This window comes from Anopheles ziemanni, chromosome 3 (genome assembly GCF_943734765.1).
Source record: "Anopheles ziemanni chromosome 3, idAnoZiCoDA_A2_x.2, whole genome shotgun sequence".
Taxonomy (NCBI): Eukaryota; Metazoa; Arthropoda; class Insecta; order Diptera; family Culicidae; genus Anopheles; species Anopheles ziemanni.
In genome coordinates, this window is record NC_080706.1 from 19,267,054 (window position 1) to 19,286,534 (window position 19,481).

The following is a 19,481-nucleotide window of genomic DNA, read 5'->3' on the forward strand; positions in this document are numbered from 1 at the left end:
AGAAATGCTGACAAATCTTGTTCTTAGACCCGTTAGGAAAAAGGCCGTCAGGCTGCGGAGGATTCATAGTCATTTTGAAATTTAACATGGATACGCATGGTTTGTTGGACACGAAGAACGTTACTAATCGCAGTATTTTAAAGTATGAAATGTTTTTAAGTAAATTGGTAAAATTTGAGGTAGTATTAGAAAATAAAAACATAGGATGTAGTAAAATATAATCGATTAACATTTCTGCAGAAAATTTTACTTTTAAATGTTATTTTTTATCGAAGTAGAGTTGATTCTAACGAATTGTTCTTCACTTGCTCTATTTTCAGTGTGCCTTGCAGAGGCATGTTGGGCTCTACAGCTAATGGTCGTTTAATGGGCCCCGGTGTTGGTTCATCAACGTCAAGCTCGTCCTCGTCGTCGTCGATATCTGCCGCTGCGGCCGCAGCCTCCGCCGCCGCCGCCGCTGCCGCTCTGCACTACCAGCAGCAGCAGCAGCTCGGCCCCCATCAGTTTCCGGGTCTTCCACCACCGTCCCATCAACAGCACCACCCCGCCCATCACCATCAATCGCTGCAGCAGCAACATTCCGCACTGCATCCGTACCATCATCATCGGAACATATGGCCCACGCTAACTGCATCCAGTGGCAGAAGTGCATTCGACCTGCCCACCAATGGCGAAGGTAGGCTCTCATCCTCGTTTGTTTCTTTTTTGTGGGTTGTACTATCACTTGAGGGTTGCGTTTTTTCATATAGCAATTCGTATAAATGGCTCTAAAATAGGCACTGGCGAATGAAAAGGTTAAGTTTCATCGGAAATGAGCGGGGATCAGCAGAACAATCGACTTCAAGCTTCAAGCTTGGGTGGCCGAAGGTCACATTGCATTGACAGAACGTATTAAAACCTTTTACGGCACATGCATTCCCGCGTCCCGAGCCTTGTTCCACCGGATACGCTTAGAAATTTGAATAATTGCATCGCTTATGGACGCGCCAGGTGCTAACTTTCACGCCATTCTGTTAGATTTCGATCTTAGGCGATTGGACTGTTCACGGTGGATGTTCGTTTGGGGTCGGAGAAAAAGAAGCCTCATGTGGGGTATGAGTACCACCTTCACCAACCCGATGGAACCCTGGAATGCACTCCCTTTTTTCAGGGTGGCCAACGAAACTTCCCCCGTTGCATGTGAAAGCGAGCGTTTTTATTTTTTATTTTCGTATTTGGCCATCGATCGGATTGAGCCACTCCCAGGACAGTTTCCATTCCATTTTTCACTTGATACAAGCACAAAAAGTGTGTATATTCTTTTTTTTTACCCCCACCGACAAGCCCTTCCGATGATGCAGCAGGACGTCAGGGCACTCTTGCAACGAACCGTAGCGGGTGAATGGGGTGAAGGGTGAAGTAAGATTGGTACATTTATCATCGTCTGGTTTGATGGTTGCTTTTTCGCCTGAGAATCGTCCGGTTTGGGCCAAACCGTTCCGATTCGGAACCCCAGTTGGACTCTCCGGACTGCCCGCAGGAGGAGGAGGAGGACCGGCGGCATACTAAGCTCCGGAAAATTATTTTTATCACCTAGAGGTCAGGCAGATGTTTTACCCCCGGGTCGCACGGTCCGACATCGAACATTTCCGATTGGCAATTCCGACCGAGACGTTCTAGACAGCAGCTGCCCAAACACGTCAAACGGTTATTTCAAAATGTGCATAATTTCCTACATCGTCTCATCGATTTTTAAATTTTGGCTTGTTTTTCGTCAGATTTGTGTGCAGGAAAATTTTCTGAGCAAAACAGTTTAACTGCTGATAACGTTGCATTATTTTGGAATTCATAAAACATTGTGCAATCAAACAGAAAGCTATGGAACAATACGAAATCGAAACGTATCCCAGAATGGTATTTACTGGCCATATTTTTGCTACAAACCAGTCAAACCCTGTCCTTTCTGTATGTTCGGTAAAGAAAAATCATATGAAAGGATTGTTTTGAAACATTTCACATTTTACAATGGCTAACGTATTGCAACAACACCTCATTCATCTCTGTACGCTTCCGGTAAGCAATGTGATTTGACAAATTCAAATGAAAAGTAATAAAACTCCCTTCGGATCAATTGATGGATGAGGCACTATCTTTTATCTATCACGGAGTCATTGTACTATTTGTTTCGCCTGCGATCGGAACGGAAGTTGTCCGGGAGAAAATTTGGCAGATGCCTTCGATTAGAGTGATTAGAGTGACTGTGATGTTTTCTTTTTTCCTTCTCCCAAAGCATCCATTAATCTGCTGTCGAATAAACTCCCGGGGAGATCGTCAGGCCGATGACTTCGCCTTTCTTTTGCCGGCTATCCCGGGCGGGAAAATGGTTTCGGGAAAACACCGGGAGAAAGCTTCCACCCAGCAGCCCAATACATCACGCACTTAGCAGCTCTTATACCTCGGCCGAGTGCGCTTCCGGGGCTTTTCCGTATTCAATCGGCGTAAATGTTGACGCTACCGCTCCGTGCGAGTTCATAAATCAAACTTACCCCCCCACGAATTGGGCTCAAGCGTGGACCGGATGAGATGTGCCACTGGAGACTCTTCGGGAATCCACTTACGTACGGGAATGTTGTCAGTTTTTATCTAACAAATGCTTGCTGAATTCAAAAGCAAAGCATCTGCAAGTAGCTGCAGGCTTTAGTGGAATGAATATTGATGATATGGAACGGGGAGGCACTCCGAGGGAGGCTTTTCACTCTTGTCCTTTTTTTTAAGTATAGCATTTTTTTCAGAATCGTAAAAGTACCTTCATGAAAGGACATGCAATACTTTCCGTATCGGTCCCAGTTTCAGCTGTGCTGTCTTTTTACCATTCCATTCCGTCGAAATATTTAGAGAATGGTCCCCAAAAGAGCCATCGATTACTGCTGCGAGGATTAAATTGAATGATCTGTAGCACTTCGGGGCAGCAAAATTGACGCGACCGTCCGTTTTCCCGGTCGGTGTCCGTTCGCTCCCATCGAAAGCACTTGAAAAACCGCACATTTTAATCAAAAAATTGCAACTCCTCCCCGGGGCAAGCAGCCGGTCAACCGTTTCACTCGGTGCGCCATTTTCTTTCAGGGCCATCCTATGGTTTGGGGCGTTCCACATGCAGTCGGCGTTTTTTGTCTTTCGTGCAAAAATGTTGTTTTCCCATGGGCGAGCATGTGTGAGGTAGACACACACAAACACACACACACAGGGTCTCTTCCGCGCTGGGTAAGGAAGCGACATGAACTGCTTTCCCATCTTCCATGACTCTCTCTCTATCTGGTTGTCCTCGCACACTCGTCCTCACGAAACGATGATGAAGACCCGACCACAAGTTCGATGGAAAACCACAGCCCCTCGCGACGCTTACGTCGGTTTATACGGCTTTTGAGCATCGTTCCGTGTTCAGGCAAACCGTCCGGAGGTCGCCCGAGTCCAATCGAATGTCGTGTTCGGTGTCCAGGCAACCTTACCTTACCTTTGCCGGTCGCTGCAGCAGCGTTTAAAAAAAGGCAGTGCTCCAACTCGTCCTCCAACGTACTTACACCTAACATCCGATGCTGGTATCATTGAGTTACCAGATGGCACTGCGTTCTATCTGTCCGAAGGTAGAGAACCATTGCGAAGGCGAAAGTTTTGCGAGTAAATCATCTTTGTCTATTTGATTTTAATATGATTCCGGTGGTTATTTCGAGCGGCTTTAAATGCCGCAGGAATTTTTCTACTCTGTTAGCGTCTCGTATGTTGCGGTTCTTGGTCACTTTGGGCGTTTCATTTCGCAAATGTGCCGCATGTCTACTGGCCGTGAGCCAAAATGAATTTTGGAAATAAATTCTAAGAACATTAAATAGTTTTTTTCCAGATGTTACTCATTTACTAATATGGTATTCTATAGATTGGGATATATTATTTTATTATTTCCTATCACCAATGACCACTTTATTTAGAGACCTTACGGTGGTTACTAAAAATAAAAATGTTCGTTAATTAAAATACGATTCCTCAGGAATAATTTTCACCATCCTCCATCACAACACGCTGTAAAACGAATTCCACGGGAATCGATGCAACCGTCTCCATGCTCATGTGGGCACAGACCCATTCGACTGCGGCGTTTGGAGCCAAAATTAGAAAGAATGGCCAAAAGCCGGGAGGTATTACCCGTTCGGTTTTGAGTGGATTATGCGAGATTTTCCCGTAACTTATCGTTCTGCCTGTCAAACAACACCATGTTGGATCCCGAAAGGGAGGATTAGGTAGCACCAGCATGGAAGCCATTTGGTGACAGTTTTCTAAATGATTTAACATTAATTTAGGATGGCGGTTGCGGCGAGCGAGAAGATATACTGTTGCCGAGGCAACGTTTGATGAAATTTTGTGTCGCGTGTCGAACATAACGATCTTGTTTCTATGGATGTGTCAGAGGAACCGGTCGATTTAAAATGAAACCCCTTTAGCGTGTTCACGTTAACAGGGGCTACAACATTGGATTTTGTGAAGTAAATGAATTATCGTTGGTAATGTTTTTCTTTATATTAGAATATTGTGTTATGTAAGTCTGCTCTTGTTAGCCTACACTTCATCTGAAACGGAATAATAAATATGATCGACATAACACAAGATTTGTAAATAGCCGTCAGCAGCAAATTTAAATCCAAAAATTACCTGAATCAAACCTTTTCTTTGGATATTTTCCGGATTCAACAGCTCGAGCTTTTGTTAAAATTATTAAAACGATGCATGAATCCCCTTGTTGCTGAAATCATTCACAAGCTCTAAAGCAAGTGATGCAACAGATCGATGCACTTCTTGAACCCTACAATCCCTCATTCATGGCGAAATGCTCGGGAAAAACTCTGTTGCACTTCTTCCTGGGCTGCTGACAACATGCATTTTCTGAATGCATTTTCTGGACGCTGAAAACTGCAAACAAATAACAATAACCGTTTACAGCAATAGCGAGTTTTACGCTTCATCGTGAGTGAAATTTTTTTCTGTCCATTTAATTTGGTTTGTGGTGCAATGATTTTTCCCGAAACCCAAACCGATGAAAATGCCGAACCCCCCGAATGAAGCCGATGCGCTCTCGATTTATCGCCCGAGAAAGGCACTGCAGAAGTGTATTCGCCGCAAAGTGCATCCAAATGCATCCCTGCCGGGCTGCCAATAGTTGCAAGGTGCGCCCGTGTGTATGGTTGTGTGTGTGTGTGACTGTGTGCTCAAACCATGCCTAGTAACTGGGGTTGCAATGTGCGGGCTAAATGCGAACGATTATCGTAAACTAAATAATAAACACTTTTCCACTTCAATCGTTGGCTAGCCCTTTTTTGCCCCGAAAGCCCTCTTCTGATGCGTTCCCTAGCTGGGTTCCCTTTTGCACCAAGGGCCATGTGGTCATTCTCCGGAAACTGCAGTTGCAGCTGCAGCTCGACATCTGCAATCCAGATACAGATCGCCAATGCATCACTGCACACGCTGCGGATGCACCGAATAATCGTTATTCTAATTTTATCGCGACAATTTAAAACAATCAATCGTGGCAATCGAGTGGGACACTCGAGGGAGAATGTGCAGTGGAAATTGGGAAATTTCATCTTGCGGAAGTTACCTCGAGCCCGCTTGATTCAGGATATGATGCAAGTTAAATTGAAAGATAGCAATTCAATTGGCGAGGCTTCGGTCAGGATCTATTAATGCCGCTATGGGATTATTATATGCAGTTTTTCCGTAAGCAATTTGAAATTTCATTACATTTTTAGTCTTTTGAATTGTGACAACACCATCTGGCTTAACGGAATGGTTAAACTTTCTTTATCCATCGGATTTTCGTTCGGAATATTTTAGTGGGAATTATTTGAAAATTCTATTACCTCATCCCAAGCGATACGCCATGGTGTGAAGAAGGGCGCAAATGTAATTCGCCTTAGGTTTTCACCCCGTACGGTGTTTCCTTTTTCCAAAAGAATTTCATTCGAGCAACGTTCACAGGGTGGAGAAACGATTGGGGAATACTTTTCATTCCGTTCGATGCCTTCGCACCCCGCAACACCCAAATATTCTCCCGGTTAAAAATAAAAATAGAGCCCCACTGGCATCCACTTTTGCAACGAAACCTTTCCAAACCTGCCTGAGATCCAGGCCCTTCATTTGATCTCGCCTTTCGAGACTCTCAACGGAGCAGATTCAAATCCCCCGACGGTGATGGCGGGAAAATTTAAATTTATTCGCCAACGCCGCCAAAGGAAAAGTTTTTCCCTTCTTTAACGCGTGAAAGATCGGTGTTTGACGGAAGATTTTGCGAGCGTCGATGAAAGTCACTTCAAGGGAAAGATTTTTGAACCGAACCCGGGTAGAAGTGGATGCGAAATGGAAAAGTTGTTCCGCTTCTGCTTCCATTCACGGGGGCACTACGCGTACGAGCGCCGTGGATCCTGCGGGTTGGAAAAATTACTCGTCGCCTCGTCGAGCGAGCGATGTATTTTATGTTGAAATTTTAAATCAACTCTGGAGCAGCTCCAACAAGACGGCGAGAAAGACGGCCAGAGAGTGCGAGTGAAAAAAGAGATTGATTTATGTAACGGGCTCCTGTCGGCCGTTGTTGTAGCTGCGTATCCACTTTCCCTTGGCCGGCGGGAAAGTATGCACGGATCGGGTGGAAACTTTTTTGTCGTATGAAATATTTCCACATAATGGCTTTAATTTTTCGCACCAATTTTTCTTGTCCGGGCTGTCGTTTTACGGCCCAACGTTGCGCGCACCCCGACTGCTCGTCTTACGATTTTTCGGTGAGGAAATTGGTTAAAATTTCCGTGCAATCACGTCAGACCCCGGCCGATTTTCGGGCGCTCCGGTTAAAACGGGCCATTTTGGCCCTTTTTCAGACCTCGGGAGGGTTTCGAAGTTTCAGGCGTGAAAGTTTTTCGAGTACCCGTCGCGCACGTTAGCTGACAGTTTGAAAATTGGAAATCCGGCCAGCACAAGCCACCCCTCCATCGTATGGAACGGCCTTTGTTTTGGCGCTTTCCGAAAATTTAGAATGATGGAAGACATCGTAGAACAGCTTCTAGCTCGGAAATCCGTCTCAAAGATTGAAAGAGTTCGTTTGCGAGTTCAAAGTAAAGGCTTTACAAAAGCCTCCGAGAAAGTGTACGGATCGCAATAATCGAACCAAAATACATGAATATTGATGACACCTCAATCAATCGGATCGACGTGGCATTTTCGGCAGGAGTTTCTTGAGAGTTTATTTTTACAGGAAAGTAATGTAATACTGCTTGGTAGTTTTATAATAAAACTCGCTGGACATTTATCGAGATCAGGAAGAGTTATTTAGAATGAGTATTTAGATTATCACCAGTGAAAATCACATAGTAAAATATTTTATTCTAACTTAAATCGCTTGTTGCACCATACAATTCGGTTTAATTTAGGCAAATTTACGCAGAGTCAGAACAAAAGTGAATAGTTAACATAAATTAGGTTCTATTGCAGCATAAAATACTACACCGATTTAACCCATCCGGTTCATCAAGACTTCCACTCCCGGGCCCGTCATCAAAAACCCCTTTTTCAAATCCGTGAGAGTAATTTAAAATGCTTATTCAGCGCACCCAAAAACCCGGGGCGGTTCGCTTGAGTGAAAACAATTACGTGCCATTCAAATGGAAACCACCGAAAATGATCCAAAAATGCACCACCCCCATCCCACTCTCCCACTTTTCAATCAGTTTTTTTCGCTGTGTGTGTGTGTGTGCCCTTTCGCTTTTCACTCGTCAACCGGGATGGTTTTCCATAAGCCGCCGGCCTTTTGATTTTGATTGTCGAAAACGCTAGTTCTCGGGTAGTTTTCATGTTTTTGGTTTTTGTTCGTGGACGCAGGCCCTGATGAAAGGTGGAGATGCTTTCAATGGGGGGGGGGGAGGTGTGGGTCCTATTTAAACAAATTTCACAAACGCTCGGAAAAGTGAAGCACTTCCCAGTGAAGAGCGGGGGGGGGGGGGGGGGGGGGGGAGCTTATTGCAGTTTAACGATGGTGCATTTCGTTTGATTTAATGAGATGATTTCGGTGGCGACGCGTGAGGGCCGGGGGTGTGTGTGTGTGTGTGTGAGGTTTGGTTGGCTGGTCGCACTTCCGGTGCTCGTGAAAACTTGTAGTCAATTGGCGATAACGATAACACCGCCACTAAAACAGGGAGCACTCGTTAACAGGGCTCGCACACCTTTCGAAGCCGATGCCCCTTTCCGCCCAATGTTCGGAGATTCATTAGATAAAAGGGGAACGCAATTTGCATATATCGGTTTCGATGATTATCGCGGTATCCAAAGTAGCAGCCGACGGTTTGCTGTGGGTTTCAGGCGCACTTCCGGTGGTGCGTTGTGCATTATTCCGATGCGATAGAGCGGGCAAAGGGTGTAACGTGAGCACACGTAACCATTTAAAGCTCCCCTAAGCATACCTCCTCCCATCGGCCCTTCCCCCGAAAACGAGCTGTTCCGGTAGCGAAAGGTTAATCGGGGAACCCCTTTCCGGTTTGGCCCACTTTTGCGATCGGTATTGGTTCTAAAATAACTATCCGAAATCAAATTCGGGTGAACTCATGATGAGCCTCGAACTCGGCTCGAATGCAGATTTTCGTGGTAGGTGATCGGTGGTTTTGAATACTTCAAATATTTGTCCATCGCTTAATCGCATCAAAATCGGGTTCGGGGGACGGTGATTATCGGAACCTGCCTGCTTTTGTGAACTTAACACCACTAGGGTTGGATTTAGGAGATGGTGGATTGAACCACTACTGGATTAACGTTGGTCAGTATATGATGTTTGTACTGCAATCAACGTAGGTTGCGTGTAATTGGATTCAAAACCATAGCAAAACTGTGGTTCTTTTTTTAATGTAAATTTCGGTAGAAATATGATCCGATATTACTCCTTCAAATTTTCACCTAATGTGATGGAGCTGAAATCAATCAAATGAAATAACAAAACATATTCACCGGGGTTGTGGGGAATAAGTTCAAGTTCGATCACGTATCACCATAATGACCACGTTTTCCTTTGCTGGTGTGCGGACTGGAGGGCGTAAGAGGGGACGGGAAAAAAATCAGATACCAAACAAACGAAATTTTCCACACCCCGTAAAACAGATATTGCAGCGATTTGTTCTCCTATCCCTGTGCAACTCCCACAGTTTCCGATGGCTCCTCGGAACGGATGTTAGTTGCTGTTGCTTCAGGATGCGCATTGAGCAACACAGCAAAAAACAAAACTACAGAAGAAATAATGGCAAAAACCGGACCCGAAAAACCGTGTGCGATGGTAAACCAAGTTTATTTTCATTGCTAACCATGGGATAGTAAAAAAACGTGGCGTTTCCCTGGAGGCGCTCGCTCGTCGGCCACTAAAGTCCGAAGAAAATGGTCGATAAATTCGATTTGTTATCGGGTGTGAGCTTCCACCCCGCGGCAAGGCTAGCGAAATTGAAAGGAAAATCCCGCAGCACTTTCGCCCCGCCGGCGGCTCCCCCCGCCGGTTGTTGTCCGAATGCCGAATGCTCCTCCTGTTTTCGATCACTCTTCGTGTGGTTTCGTGCTTGTTGTTTCGTGTGCCGGAGAGGGGAAGGAAAAACTCGCGTGGAAATTCAATCGCATTGGTCAGCCAGAGCCCGTACGGCATTGCTTGGTAAGATGCACGGAACCGGGCGATTTTGTCTATCATCGCACCATAATTCATCCATTCCAACGACCCAAGTTGGGTTTGGCGAGCCAAGTGCAATGGCATTAATTTTTGGGAGCGAACGAAATCCGGGGTGCGGATTTTCCTCCCCTCATTGGGTTTGGTACATGTTCTGGGGTGGTGGTGGAGGAGCGCAGGGATCGCGGAAAGCAAACAGATGTGTGTTTGTGGAAGAAGTTTTTTGTTGTTGGTTAGTTCTTTCGAATTCCGTTCTTCGGCCCGTTTTGTATTGCCTGTGTGTGTGTAATGCGTAAACAGCAAACCCCGAAATGCTTCCCCGAGCGGTTGGATTAAACCGACCAAGAGAGAGCTCGAGGCGAAAGGGAAAACTGCTTTTTAATCATGGTGTGAATTCTCCGGCCACTTCCGGCCATTGACCGATGGGGGGTCGGAAAGAAGCATAAAGAAACACACCCGCACTCGGCTACAAGTCGATCCGATGACCAGCCATATCGTCTTCAGGCCGTCGGTGTTCGCCTGTTGGTTGTACCCCATACCGCAACAGAGAACTGCCAATCGAATGAACGGAACCCATTTCCAATCATACGAAATTGGCACTGGCCGGTAGCAGAACGGATGTGTGTGATGGCAAGAAAAGTGCGGTACGGGGGCGGAAACTTTCCCAAAGTAGTTGAACAAACAGTTTTCCCACTGCCTCCGCAACTTCGTTTTGGATGAATTTTCGTTTCTTCGCGCGTGAATTGAGTGTAAATACCCTACTACCAATTTTGAATGAACTCAGGCCTATCCCCGTGGATCGGAGCGAGACGCAGCGACTGACTTATGCTCCGTCGCATTCGCGCTGCAGGGCCGACAATTTTCGACCCGCCCGCGAGCGTAACTTATATGAAGAGTGAGCAAAACTTGTATGAAGCCTGAGCACGCGTGGATACAAACAAGTGCGCAATTCGCTCCATACAATTACACGCTCTCCACCGTACGGCAGTGCAGAGAGTGTACGCGGAGACCCCGCGAGAGCCTTAAATGGCCTGCTCTTGGTTGAGGCCTACGCTAGCGATCGCTAACGATGCATGCAAACGCATGTAGCTAGATATATATTGTACATTTAGCGCGCCATTCTCAAGCAAGAGCGCCGGTCTAGTGGTTAGCGTACACAGACCGGAGTTGGAGAGGTTGGGTTCGAATCCCGCTGTGTGCTCGAGGCATGAGAGTGTTGTAGAAAGCAGAAGAGAGAAGGGGGCCCATCAGGGCTCTCCTCTTTTTCGTTTTTGCCGGCTTTGCTCCGAATGAATTATCCCGGTTTAACTGGACGATCGTTGAGAGAACCGTTGACAAAACCGGGACCCATTTTGTATGGAGAAATGTTCATTTTGTGTTGGATGGGTAAGAACGAATAACTGCCCTGCTCCGTTGCTTGACTGCTGTGGGCAGATTGATTTTCTTCTGACCGCAAGTGATAGGAATGGAAAATCACGGAAAATTACTCAATCGATTGGAAACTATTATGCTTCTGTCTGAACTGTAGATCAAATGTATCTGATTTGTAGAGAACATCTTGTTTGTTGTGAATATTTTCTGAGTTGAAAAGATATACTTGAAAAATAGAATGAAAAGTGTTTGACAAATAAGGTCCTAATTTGAAAGCTTGGAAAACTATTTTCCCACTTTCAAACACTTTTGTGTAAAAGATCGTATGAAATGAAATCATGGAAATCATCATGGAAAACCGACATGCAGCCGACTTTAAACATTCCAGGCTGGAAATAATTTCATAGGAGAAAAGGGTTGCACATGAAATGAGCAGCATTAAAGCGCCGTATTCCACTGGGAACAATGTTGCAGATGCTGCAACAAATTCCTCTTCTCCCATGGTCGAGCCTGATTCGCGATGACGTTGCGAAAAACAAAAACCAAATGGACAAATAAAACGAGCTGCAAAAAAATGGGTAGCCTTCGGGGATACAGAAAAAAGCAACCATAATAATAAATGATAACACCGCAATCAGTGTCCCGTTTTGGGGTTTCGGTAATGAACTGCAAACAACCGAACGGAATAATCGGTCGCGCAATGGTGGCGCTACGAGGGCGATAATTCCTGAGGTGAGGGCGAACGACGGAACGCGAACGAAGTGAAAACAAAACGTGTGAAAAATCAGATCCCATCATTCGCGACAGTTTGTGCGATTGCTGGCGGACAGCGCTTGTTTGTGACTGTTTGGAGTAAATTATACTTTTAAATTACCCACGATCAGGTGATTGATTGCCATCGCATTATCAGGCTAGCTTCCAAAATCTGTCCATTTTTTCACTGCTCAGCTTTGGGAGGACGTATGTCGAGGATATTTTCGAGTGAAAATTCAACCAAAATTTCGAATCAATTCTAGGCATTCAACGGGGACTATATCGCTCCGGATGGAAAACATTTGAGTTGAAAAAAGGGTTGAGTTCCCGCTTTTCCACACGTTTTCTTGTCGAAAAATAACAAAAACCGTGTGTGGAAAGATAATGAAAATCACAATGAAAATAAATATAAATAAGCATTTTTCCGATTAATAAGGCTGAGCATTATTGGCACCAGGATGCCACCAGGATGCCATTCACCAATCGGAGCTGTTGCATTCGTTCGTTTCGTCTGACAAAATGCCATGACGAAATATTTTGACAATGTCGGCGGCTGATATTGAAATGAAATTTTTGGGGAAAATTATTTCCACCCCGACGAAGGAGGGATGCCCATACTGTCGCGTCGAGAGGGCTTGGATATTGAAATGCGGTTAAGGATAGTGATTTTTATTGTTTACTTTTTGCCTGTTTTTCCCATTTATATCCGGGGAATTTTTTTTTATGAGTTATGATAATTTTATTCCACCCCATTGTTTGTGTGTGTGTTTTTTTTTCCTGCATCCGGAAGCGCAGGGTTGGAGCTCGTTTCACGGTGCTTCAATTTCAATTAATTACGAAATCCCGGGCCTATCGAGTGCAGCATCAGCGGCAAAGTAAAAACCGAGGGACCAAATAAGCTCCCGTTGTCACCAGTTTTGTTTTCATCCGTTGACGTGGAGTAGGCAGGATTTATCAGATTTCATCCCGGTTTCATTTGACTCTCTGTTTTTTTCCTTGTACGCCATTGCCGGCACGAATCATTTAAATTTCATTGCCTTTTAAATGCTTTATTATTTCCATCCCGGCCCGGACAGCGGGAAGGGAATGGGTGGTGGGATGGTGCGCCCGTAGAAAAGTGCGGCAACAATAACAATAAACAAAAAATCGACACTTTCCGGGAGTGGAGCGGGGGAAAGGAAAATAAAAACGGGCCGGTCCGCAGTCTGTCCCAAACGTGTGATAATAATTTATTAACATTTGGTCACCGCACCGGGGCCATTTTTCCTCCGATTAACCATCGCTTAATGTCTCATTGTTACACGATACATTAATTACTTTATGCGGCGCCAATGTTTGCTTCCTGCTGGTATTGTGTCAATACACTAATCCCTTGCTGCTCTTAAGATTATTTTTTTAAATAAAAAATGCGTCGCTTCAAGTCACACATGATAATCTAAGATGCTATTTCTTGGCTTAAAAATATCCTAATAATACATATCCAAACGCATGATGGTTCATCCGTTATTGATTGGGAGCAATTGATGAATTGGTTAATTCGAAACTCTTGTATCCTAGTGTGGACCATTTCCGCCCACATGGAAACATCAAGACGCCTTCCCCCACCCAGCTCAGCATCATCATGAGCGTCATCGGTTTCATCATCATCGGTCGGATGGCATGAATAATGCATTCATCTCCTCCTGGTGAGAGGTAACGGCGAATAAACTAATTTTCCATCCTTCTGACGACTCTCGCACCCGGTTCGGAAAATATTCGTACACAAACAAAATCCTTACTCTGTCTCCCTCTCACGCAGCGTCGTTGTTGTTGTTGTTGTTTGAAACTTTCCCACTGAGAAATAAATTTCCTTGGTGTCCGTCCGGCGCTGACCGACACCTCCCACCACCACGAACACATCGTGCACCAAGCCGAGTTGAATAATCGCCCAAACAATCGTTTTCGTCATTCGAAATGCGCCTCCCGGTCGGCTGGTGGTGGGGGGGGGGGGACATAATCCAGCATAATACATTATTCACGACCATGGCCAGGCACGCCATTGTTGACGTCCATCGTCATTCGGCGGCCTTCGCAGGGCCCTCGGTGAATTGTGGCATCGTTCTGGCATGCTCCTGAGGAGGAAACTTTTCAAGACTGCGTCCGACACGCCGGGCTGGAGGGTCAGTGGAACAAGCGGAGGGTGGCTGTGTCTCGGTTTGGAACATAAAATTAACCACCCGCCGGGTCATTTTGGGGACGGTGCATCAGAGGGGGAGGCGTTCGTTAGAAACAGTGCATGTCCTGGCTCGATCTTTAATGGATTGTCTGGGCATAGTTTTGCAAGGATGCATGCCCACTCACACACACACAAACATGCAGCCCCTCCCCTTCTTTCTATTAGAGAGGGATCATCCGTTTTGGACGCCCATCATGTACGGTTTTCTTGCCAATCACTCAGTGATGCTGCACGGACGCACATCACAGGACATTAATAATCACAGCCGTTCCACTTCATCCTTTACCGCCTGCAACCCACCCCTCTGTCCAGCTAGTTTAACCTTAAGGGATCTTCTCTACAAACGAGAGGGAAATGGCGTTCTGATTATTGATTCTGAGCGCGGGATGCATGATCCGTACGTGCAAGGACATGCACGCAAGGCAGCAAATCGTAGGCAATGGTCATGGCGAGGACGAAAAGACGATGTCTGCAGGCGTGTCTGCTCCTTTTTCTGTGGCCACCTCGTCACTCTACCTTCCATCATTGCTCATCAGTAGCCGACGTTCGTCCGGCAATCAACAACTCATCATCAAACATCAGCAGCGATCATCGTGCCTGCTAGGCCATCGTCCATCTGGTGATACGAACGGCAAAGTAATTTCCTTCCCGACGCACACCACCATGTCCGGCCGGAGGCTTCCTCCCCTTCCCTATCGACTCATATATCAATATTTATCATCACACTTACAAATGTGTCAGGATCAACAATTCATCTTCGAGAAACCTTTTTCACTTACCGCGTCTCGCCGTATCTCACTATCCCAGATCAAATGCGCTTTTCGTTGGAAATTTACTTCGAGGCGGGTCGCACTTACTGGACGCTAATGTACAACGTCGGTGGTAAATGGAAAAAATATGTTAACTAATGCTGGTTCCAAACCAACCTACCAAAGACTTGCCTCCCATGAAACCCTCATTGGCCATTGTTTGCCACATGAAAAATGATTTTCCATACCATATATCCAACGGTGGCAGATGAAAGTGCTGAGCCGATGCATGTCCAACTAATCGTCTTAACGTTTCTTTTCCGTATCCGCTAACTTTTTCCAAACAGAAAAGGGGGGGGTGATAAATCCTTTTATGCTAGAATACTATTTTATCGTTGAATCCCTTCATCAGTCAACTGTCAGCGGTTTGCCGAAGATGGGTTTTATTAGTTCCGTCCGTTTTCCAAAAGGGTGTTCTATTTGCGAAAAATGGTTACTTCCATCTGCACTGTGTGCAAAGTTTTTCTTACAAGCACAGTATTGGCCGTTTCATTTGAGTTTCCTTTAATATTCAGATATCCTAGAAAGTTAAATTAGTCTGTTCCTTCGACTGTCAAAAATTTGAAAAGGTTTGTCCAAAGTGTTCGGCGAAAAATGAATAAAGTGGTTTGCAAAAAATATGCTGCGAAAATTAAAAAGGGAAACGAAAACACACGAGTCTATGTCTGGTTCTATAAAAATATTCATATAAAAACTTCTTACCGCATCAAACAATGAATACTGAATACTGAAATATGAAGTGTGCAATAAATAATTGCAAATCTGGTCTGCCTCACTTTACGAACAACAATCCGACGAAATAAGTTCAAAAGATGAAACAGATGCGGCGTAACGAACGCAGGTGATAACAGTATCTCGTAAGGCTCCTCCAAAAAATGTTACAGATGAATAATTTATTCATCAGTCAAAATGACACAGAGCATACCATTCATTAAGAGGAAGTTGACTGATTTACGGCTCTGAAACGGAAGACCTCTAACCTGCCTTCGTTTCGCTTCCTTTAAGATAACGAGGATCTCCTTGATGCATTGCTTTGTTGTTAATTATAGTAACGATGACTGGAGGTCTGCTTGATTTGCTGTGTGGAATCTGTTTACATCGAATTGAGTTCAGGTTCGCTTTTTTAACTTGTTGCTACTAAGCGGCAAGCTTCGCGAAAGACACTATGACACTATGTACTACAAAGTGCTAATCGGTTTAACACACACACACACTCACGACCTCCATCCCGCCCCGCTAAAACGTGCGAGCGCTAAAATAATGCACCAACTTAATGCTTGGTTGGGCTCGAGTGCAAATGTTTACCTCGTTTCCAAGAGCGCTGAACATGCTGCGAGCTGGCAGCCCCGGACACCATATAGTGTGGTGGTAATTATTTCAGCTACAACTTCATCATAATCTACTGCTAGACCCGTCCCTCCCCACATCGTACCGCTCGAGCATTGTTGTGCCGTTGTGTGTGGCAGCAGGCAGCAGCAACCCTGCTGATGGTAAACACCGTAGGCATCGTCATAATATTCGCCTAACAGCCGGAGGGAGGAGGCTGGTAAGTTTTGTGTATGCTTTAGCTGACCATTTTAGTGGAGTATTTGCTTACATCTATTTGTACGCCTATTGTGGTAGTCTTCCGAAAAGGATGGGCCGCAAACTCATCGAGACGAAATACATGGAATGGAGTATCTCACTTTCTTCATCAAATGAGCTTCGAAAGGAAACATTAATATTACAAGTGTGCATAGGCCTAGAACAAATGCCTCATCTGCCTGATTCGTCTCGTCAGGTTGCCAGCGTATGTCGTAGGTCAACATACGAACCGGTCAGCCGATGCGCCCGAGTGTCGTCCGCTTTTCGAATCCAGCTGGAGTTGGCAGAAAAGGTGTACTATTTCTACAAATAGTTACACACACCCGGCTGGATATGGTGCACCTTTACACTGCCATTTGTCGGGCCATTTGTTTCCATAACGTTTTCTCGTCCGTATGCTACGAGGGGCTCGACGGTGGCAGGTGCACGAGGGAGGGATGAGAAGCGATCACGTGTTTATCAAGAGCCACCTGGCGCCTCCATCTGGTGTCGAAACCGATTACGGGAGCGGCAAACAACGGCATCAGTGCCATAAAGAAGGGCACAGGTGTGGTGTGTAGCAAGGAAGGCACTCAGTCGAGGTTCATGGGGACGAAAGTGAGAGGCAGAGAGAAGGAGAGAGCGAAAGAGAGACGACGGTATGAAAAGCCAAACCTGATTAGCTTCTGTTATGAGCTCCGATTACCGATGCAGGCCGCGTCCAAGCCCCCTGCTTACCCTCTTCAACCGTCGGATCCGTTCCTGGAAGGGTCGAATAAATTAAACAACAATCAAATGATCCCTTTGCACTCCCTGCCACCCCGCCGCCCGGCCGTGTCCAGCAGGTTAGTTCAATCACTCTCCGATTGTCTAAAATTATTTGCACGAATGTAGATTTTCCATCCCCCGGTGTTTTCCCGGAAGCGACTGCACTCTCCAGCGTTGGCGGATGCGTTTCATCTGCGTGTATGTGTGTGTGTGTGTGTATTCGGTCCTCATGAAGCACGATGCACCCTCGGTCACGCACCAGCAGCAGCATCGTCTTTGCATACGCATACTTGAGCACAAAAACTCCACCACAAACGTCGGGGGCATGTCAGGGGGCAGGTGGTTGCAGCTGGATACCAAATGGGAAAACTTCCCGAGCACCGACTATCTGCGCCCGTGCCTGCCCGTTCGGCAATGTTATGCTGCGGTTGGAGCATAAATACGGCCACCAGAAAAGGAAATGGCACATGGCACTGGGAACAGGAAGCTGGAAAATGAACGAAGCCGGGCGAAAGTGTAAACGGGAGGGCGATGACGATGACGATGATGCTTCCCTCTGGTATTGCGAACATTGCATACGCAGTACTAGATGCATCCGAATGTCCTCCCTTCGCACACAACCAACGAACAAACCCGTGGTAGACGTTGGTCGATTTAACAAAATGAAATATGAAACTGCCCAAAACATGGGCCGGGACTCCCTTCGCAGTCATCGGCATCATCAACGGTGGCATCATTACCATCAGCAGCATGACGAACCTGCGTCGTCGTCGTCGGCGGCGGCGGGATCATCATCACACCATCGCTCTTTGCCAAGGTTGTTATCGTCCGTTTGCCACAACGCAACGACAAACTGTATTTAACGGAACCCAAGCTGACCGAGTTGTAAATTTTCTGCCTCCCTCCGTGGTCCAAGCGAAGAATATATCGGTGCATACGGGGGTCGGTGCATACAACTGCTGCATGTTGTTGCGGTGGTGGCCATCGGGAGCTGTCTGCGGCTGCCGGAAGAAGGGGGGGTGGACTCGGGTGGGCGGACTTGTGCAAACATCGAGAGTAGATTATAAATGTAAATTAGAAGAAGAATGCATTCCTGTGACACGTCGTGCGTTTGCATGCACACACACACACACTCAACCTGGACGCATTCGCTTTCCGAGCGATCCTTGAGGGGAATGGGGGCGGGGGGAGGGATTGAGTTTTCCCCGTTTTCCCATGGTGTGCGGCGCATGCACCACCGCTTGTGTTCGGTTGTTTTCTGCCATTATTCACCCGGTTGCTGCCACCATCGGAATTCATGCCCGTTCAAACCATCCGGAGATGCATCTTTGGCAAATGCAACGCGAGACGATGCACGCTCGACGGTCGTGTGTGGTTCCAACTCCCATATCCTGCCTACATGTCCTTTCTCTCATCCGACGCCATAGGACGTTGGCCATCGTTTTTGACTATGGTTTAATATTTATCCGGAGCTGGAAAACGGCCTCACACACGGGAACGGCTTGGTGCTGCGTTTGAGTATTCCGTTTCGGTTGTACCATCCCTCCCCCTCCCCAGCGGGTGATACTATTTTCTCCTGGCGGCTCCTGCTGCAAAGGCTTTGTAGTTTTGTGCCAAATATATTTAATTTACCGAAAACTGCATCTCTGGGACCACTCGTCGTACGCTCTTTACCTTGAGCGATCCTAACGCATGGCTCGGGTTGCAGTTTACGCTGCAATTGCAATTATCGAAACACTGCCCTCTGCTCCACCCGCACCCCAGGCGAGATCCGGCCGACGTTGCGTTTGCAGAACCGTTCGGAAGGTGCATTAGTTGGCATGCAGTCGTCGTCGGTGGACCCTTGGACTCGCTTCGAGATCAAAACGCACCCATATAGTTTGTCGACATTCCGTGGTTGTCTGAGTTTTGCCATTTAATTTGTACCCAACCGGACGCCAACTAATTCGGACTGGCTTAGGTCACAGGTCACCGGCAGGCTGCGGACGATGGCGCTGATTGACCAACCAAAGTCTCAACACCGGCAAGTACGAAACGTGAAGAAGGAAGGCTGGGATCGGGAAGGCTTTGGGAATTCCGGAGCTCATGCCACCGGGTTTGAGTTCACGACACGTAACGATTATCTGACGTGTACTTGGGCACACCACCACCGGACGTTACCTATATTTTAACTGAACATTCATTGGAGGTTCCTCCGTGGACGCGAAGAAACACCGGCCACCGGAATGTGACAAACATTAGTGAGTTTGGTTGCAGCTGCATGTGCCGTCCGATGATAAGCGCCACCGGTGCACCGATA

At 46.4% G+C, this 19,481-nt stretch overlaps 1 protein-coding gene across 1 annotated transcript in view; it reads left to right on the plus strand.

Annotated features, from left to right (window-relative positions):
- The first annotated feature begins 327 nt into the window (after nt 1-327).
- The window catches only part of LOC131284293 (protein winged eye), a 62,941-nt gene continuing 43,787 nt past the window's right edge, over nt 328-19,481 (plus strand). The window contains exon 1 of the mRNA XM_058313146.1: nt 328-676. Coding sequence (XP_058169129.1) covers nt 337-676 — 340 coding nt within the window. The 5' untranslated portion in view covers nt 328-336. The remainder of the gene's footprint in view (nt 677-19,481) is intronic.